Source organism: Syngnathus floridae, chromosome 1 (assembly GCF_059516105.1).
Source record: "Syngnathus floridae isolate MCC-2025c chromosome 1, RoL_Sflo_1.0, whole genome shotgun sequence".
Classification (NCBI taxonomy): Eukaryota; Metazoa; Chordata; class Actinopteri; order Syngnathiformes; family Syngnathidae; genus Syngnathus; species Syngnathus floridae.
Window position 1 is genome coordinate 21,025,608 of NC_142413.1, and position 6,000 is coordinate 21,031,607.

Here is a 6,000-nt window from a genome sequence, read left to right on the forward strand (position 1 = left end):
GTTTACTTTGTTTGTCTTCCCCTCAAGAAATACTCCATATATTAAACAAATATTAAAATAAATGAAAACAAAACTAAAACAAAGTATTTTTAACAAATAAAAATGAATAAACTTGCTTTAAAAACTAATTAGACCTAATGGAATTGTAAAAAAGCAAGTCAAAAAAAGAATTAATAAACAGCTATAATAAAAGAAATTTCAAAGTCTATAATAACCCCACAGGAGCCTCTCAGTGCACTACTCACCATGCTGATAATCTTCCCGTACATAACCAGTTTCTTACAAATCAATTCCAGGCTGATATTGATATTTCCATATCATCCCAGCTGACCATTCTCTCATCCTCAAAAGTGTAGCAGAATGAAAGAGCAATCCAGGATAATGATCATTTAGTATAACATAAGTGACAGCGTGAGGGAAGACGCAGTGGGGGGGAGCCTGACATCAGATCCTGCATTTTACTCCTCACCGCTGGCAACAAAAGTGAGGACACCCCAGAATAAAAGTGTTCAAAGTGGGCCCAGCAATCTCGACGTTAACGGCTGTGTGTTGAGTCATTTTGAGATAACAGTAATTTTATAACGTACGGCTGTACACTTTTCATTGTAGTGTCATTTCTTCAGCGTTGTCCTATCAAAACTAGATAACAGCAAGTTTGAAGGCTCGAATCACTTTGGTGAACTGGTGCTCCTTGTGCCGCCCTATCATTTACTGGTTATTTTCTTTAAACACATCCCACATCAGGGTCCTTGACAGTCATAATCAGGATGTGACTTGCTTTGGATCGATGACTGTCAACTTTGTGTAGTGATTGAAGTCATTACCTAGGCAGACAATTATGCGAGGCATTGAATAATGACAGTGAAAGGGCAGCACAGCGAAACGGACATCGAGTGAATGCATCTCCTCTGCAGACTTTGCAGCCTTAATAATTGAATACGTTTTAAAGGCTCTGATTGGCGAAACAAGCTAGTCCACCGGAGGTGAAGTCGAAGAGCCTTTCCGTCTGGGAAGCTTTTAACTCCCCTGTCGTACAACAAGTGAGTGAATATTACTAAGCCACTGCATTTTGTTAGATGGAATACTGACATCCTTGATAGACCTTTAGTTCCTGCTCATGAGATGTGTGCAAGGCCCTTGTGGTCTAATAATCAGCTACGTTAAACGTTCAGTGAAAAGACGCAGGCTACTATACAGTGAGGACGGACGTTTGAAGTTTATGGCTGTTCTAATTCTACAATGTATTAAAAGGGGATTAAAATATTCCTTGTAAACAAATAGATGGGTGTGTGGAGTGAGTGCCTGCCCACCCGTCAAACGTGAAGTTACACAACCATGCATGTAGCTGCAGTGAGAAAAGTTGTCTGTCTTTCTGAATGTTGACTGATTGTGATGAAACAGTTTAAATAATTTACTACTTCATGCCGGCCCGATTCAGGAGTTGGCAGGCAAAGAAGGGACTTTTGTGTTTGACGATGTTTCTGTTGCATGTGCCATATGATATTCAGAACACTTTGGTGTAGTTTGGCAGCTTGGTAATGAAGTACTGCCCCCACGAGCGAAAATACAATCCAAATTTTTACTGAGCTTGCAGTTAATTAAATTTGGAACTTGACAAGTCGCCACGCCTTTGCTCCATCTGCTGGAGTCATGACAATGAAAGGCACATCCAAAGTAGAGGGTGTTTGGTACAGACTCCAAACAGGCTTATTACAGCAATGCTGGAGAAAGAGTAAAAAGTATTTATAAAAATTGCTCAGCTCATTTGAAGTATGTTGCTAACCAAAACAGAAGCACCTTAATGGCCATTGTTTGTTTTCCACCAAATCTCCAACAACACTCCATATACTACATGGGCACACCCAGCTTGACAGAGACCAGCAGAAATGCAGCGAGCCTTGAGCTCACGCAAAAGGCAAAATGCGCTAGAAAATAGATGGCTAGTGTCGACGAGTGAGGAAAAAACGTGATATCAAGATTCCATAACACAGCATTAAGTTCCCCATGAATCTCATATTGCAGAAGTGTATTACGTGTTATACAATCTCCTATCCTGCACATTTTTCATGGGGCTAAATAGTGATAATGAAGCATAAAAGACGTTAAAAATACACATACAATGTATGTGTATTATGCTGTGATGCCAACTATGATGCCACCTGCCTCAGGTGTAAGTCATGACAAATGTCTTGGAGGAGGTCAAGCCAATATGCTTGCTAATCGCATGCTCTGGAGTACTTATCTATCACCATTACGGATACAGGTCACATCCTACAATGTCGAAGCTATAAAGTCAAAAATTACATTTTGGCTGATGCTGAGTGCCGAGAGACTATAGCTCCACCTCACATCAAGGTACAGAACAAGGTACATCATACCTTGTAAATGTATTGAAATGATTCAAATGAGGCATTCAGACTTTAAAGAGTCAATTGCCCCATCCTTATATTGACTCTGAATGTTCTGGACTCCTGTTTCCATTAAAGGGTCAACACCTATTGATCAGCCCAGAACACTGACATGTTCAAGTCAAACTACCTGACAGTTTACAGAGTTGTCCATTTGTCACGTCTCACTAAGTTAGTTAACATTGCTTTCTCCGTCAAGCTCCCAGCATGGTGCATTCACTGTGTGCACTTCTTAGAGCAATATGGTAACTCATCCATCCACTCATCCAATTCCGGCAGCGCTTATCCTCATTAGTGCTCCGGGTAACAGGATCCTATCACACCTGACATTGTCGCGATAGGCGGTGTACACCCTTGACTGGTCGCCAGGGAGATAGACATACAAGGTTTCACAATATAGTCATATCTCGGGACAATTAGAGCAGTGATGTCAAACTTGTGTTAATCGCAGTCTGCATCATAGTTAGAGTTTCCTTCCCTCTGGGCCAGGGGGGGTGCTCGAACAATGCGTAATCACTGAGAGTGGAGACACTGTTCCCATTTACAAATTAGATGTGTGGCCGGGCTGTGTGAAAGTTACACTTTTTGTCCCATATCTAACAAGTTCTCTTTAGGAACTCCATCATGTAACATAATTGGCTCTGCATTTGGTCATTAGTATATCATTTTTATGATGGATAGCTACTTTTAAAAGTAAGACAAGGAAAGGGTCACATAGAATGTTGTGGAGTTTGATCTGGTACTGATCTTTATTGTTCCCAGGAGGCAGTTCAGTATGCAACAGTGCAACACAAGGCAAACACAGAAAAGACAACAGGAAAACAAAGTTTCATAAATAAAGCAAAAACAATGAACAGATAATTGTCATCATCATATAGAGTGCACTCTCACAACTGATACAGCTAAAGGTACAAAAGAATGAATTAATAACAAAGATCGTAAAGAGCACACAACAGTAAAACGAAAACCAAGTCTCAAGCTGAATCAAAAGCCAAAGAATAAAAATGCGTTTTAAGATGAGTGAGGTGGCTTGCCTAAAGTTTAATGGGAAGTCACTCCAAAAAGCAGGAACGGCAACTGAAAAGCCTCACTTGCCTCTGAGCCTCCTCTTAGGCCTCCGTATCGCTAATAAGGTCTGGTCCTCTGAAGATAAGGCACCGAGCAGGTGCGTATGGGTGAAGGAGCTCAGAGAAGGTGGGGCTAAACCATTTAAATATTTGAAAATGAATAACTGAAATAAAACCATACAAATAAGCAGTACAGACATGTACAAATGCCCCAATTGACAATTTTAAGCAGGTCTCACCATGTCAAAGGCAAAACGTTGGCAGCTGATAATACAAGAATATTGCTTACATTGGAGCATACAAAGGTTGACCTATTCATTTATCACCAATTCAACTAGCTACTGCATAGCTTTTCCCTTTATCAGAGTATCCAGCACAGGACTGTGATTGAACAGTATACATTTGTGGGATGTGGCTCAGCTCCAGGTGACTTTCTTTATGAGGAGACGTCATCAAAAATATGTTCTATAAAATTGTCAATTGTGAAGCAGTCAACTAATCATGTGCCACCACAGGAACTTGTTGATGATGAACTCTCTCCTTTTTGCCATTTCACTTGCAGGATCTCCAGGGAACTTCTTATCTAACCTAAAATAATCACACACTCTCCGGTTTGTGCTTAATTCCGTATAATTTACAGCTTCGATGTGGATTTGTCAACGTGTGCACCGGTGCACATTTATCACACCGATAACATCAAAGCTCGCCTCGCAGGCTGCTCGCCGGGGATCTGTTTCATTTTTCATAACAGCCACGGCTACAGTAATGTAGCTTGAACTCTGCGTCCCACGCAATGCAGCAGCTGACCCTCCACTTGATCAATGTCTGTACTTCAAGACCTCCCGCAGTTTGACTTTTAGTCAACTTGAATTCAAAACGAACGCGATTTCATTCGATTCATGATGTCATTAAGTGTTTTAGTCTTTGCACTGCTAATTAATTTTGGCGCATAACCTAAACATTGTCAAAGACTGTGTCTCAATGAGGGATGGCATGTATTCAAGCATGTGTTGCTCTTAAGCAGATTGGCTCCAGTGTGTGCCCTGTGGCAAGGTTGGCAGGGTGTACATAAGTTAGCTGGCACGGGCTTCAGCGCACCTATTTTTAGGACAAGTGCTATTGAAAATGGATGGATTGGCTTAGAGGGATCTTGGTGCTGTCTCCTTACTAAACTGATGGGAAAAAATGTGATTACATTTTTTTTTTTTTTTTGGAAAAATCAGGCTAAATCAGCTTCTTAGAGCAGCTTCTCTGAGGATTTTACAATTGCATGGCTGATTGGACCAAACTCACAGGTGGCCCAGGTGCCCCAGGTTGCCCACCCCTCCATTAGTGTCTTATCTTCCCAAGCACATGCATATGTGGCTTGCTCTTTAATTATTTTTAGCATGTACGACATGGACACACTTAACAGAAAATGAGACACACCACAGTGCACTGTTGCCTCCCCTTTAAAAAAAAATCAATAGTGCTCCTTCTTTCAATTACATGGAGAGCAGGTGTCACTTTAATGCTGTATGGGGATTGTTTACCGGAATAAACAGCTCAGCAAGCATAAATAATTACTACTGTGTAATAACAATAAAACAAGGGGGAGTCGATCGAAGCAGTCGCAATTAGTAATGCAGCAGTTTAAAATAAAAAGTGCACATTTAAAAAGAGAAATATTAGTAACATTAAAAATAAAAGAATAAAAAATAAAGTCATAGAAATGAACAAAAGAATTACATTATGCGCGCTTTGTTCAGTCCATCGCAGCTAAAAATAAGTCATTTTGATGATTCAATCCACTTACCGTAACTTGTGAGATGTAGAAGATAAAGCCCCCACAGGTCCATCTCTCTGCGCCGAATGATGTTTTTCTCCCCTTTGGAATAATAAACGCGTGGGAACTTTCACCTTGAACTGCGGAGTTAGGCGAAGAGACGCTGGTATCCACTTTGGCTCATTATTAAAGATAATATTATTGCCGTTAGAAAAATGCGACGTAATCTTGCAGAAGCTGTCAAATTGTCGTTCGGTCGCCTTTTAAGGTGGTACGATCCCATCAGTTGATTCAAGTCGGTGACTGGTCGTTGCGCATTTGGAGCCGCTCGTTTTAATGTAAAGTTCGACCGCGCGCCTTCTCATCCACAGTGTGGGTGAGTTGAGAGTGGGAGAGCGAGAGAGAGAGAGAGAGAGAGAGAGCGAGAGAGAGAGAGAGAGAGAGAGAGAGAGAGAGAGAGAGAGAGAGAGAGAGAGAGAGAGAGAGAGAGAGAAATTAAAATTAAAAGAGATTAATTTTAATTTGGACAGAGGTTAACTTAGTTTGAAATCCTGTATTTATGTTCCTTATATGCTGCACATATTACTGAAATGTGTACACTTAAAGATCTTTTACAATGTTTTTTTTTTTTTTTTAATAATTTGTGTTGTTGGACAAAATGTCGCTCAGGGTAGCTCTGTCAAATCGCCTCTTTCTGTAGTTGGAAAAATCAGATTTACATAGTCCTTTCATCAGCCCAAGGTCTTAAACTTGACGGGTT

The 6,000-nt window shown here is 40.6% G+C and overlaps 1 protein-coding gene across 1 annotated transcript in view; it reads right to left on the reverse strand.

Annotated features, from left to right (window-relative positions):
• The window catches only part of gfra4b (GDNF family receptor alpha 4b), a 30,645-nt gene extending 24,918 nt beyond the window's left edge, over window positions 1-5,727 (reverse strand). The window contains exon 1 of the mRNA XM_088391097.1: window positions 5,271-5,727. Within this exon, the coding sequence (XP_088247223.1) occupies window positions 5,271-5,313 (43 nt within the window). The 5' untranslated portion in view covers window positions 5,314-5,727. The remainder of the gene's footprint in view (window positions 1-5,270) is intronic.
• Between the last annotated feature and the right edge of the window lie 273 nt (window positions 5,728-6,000).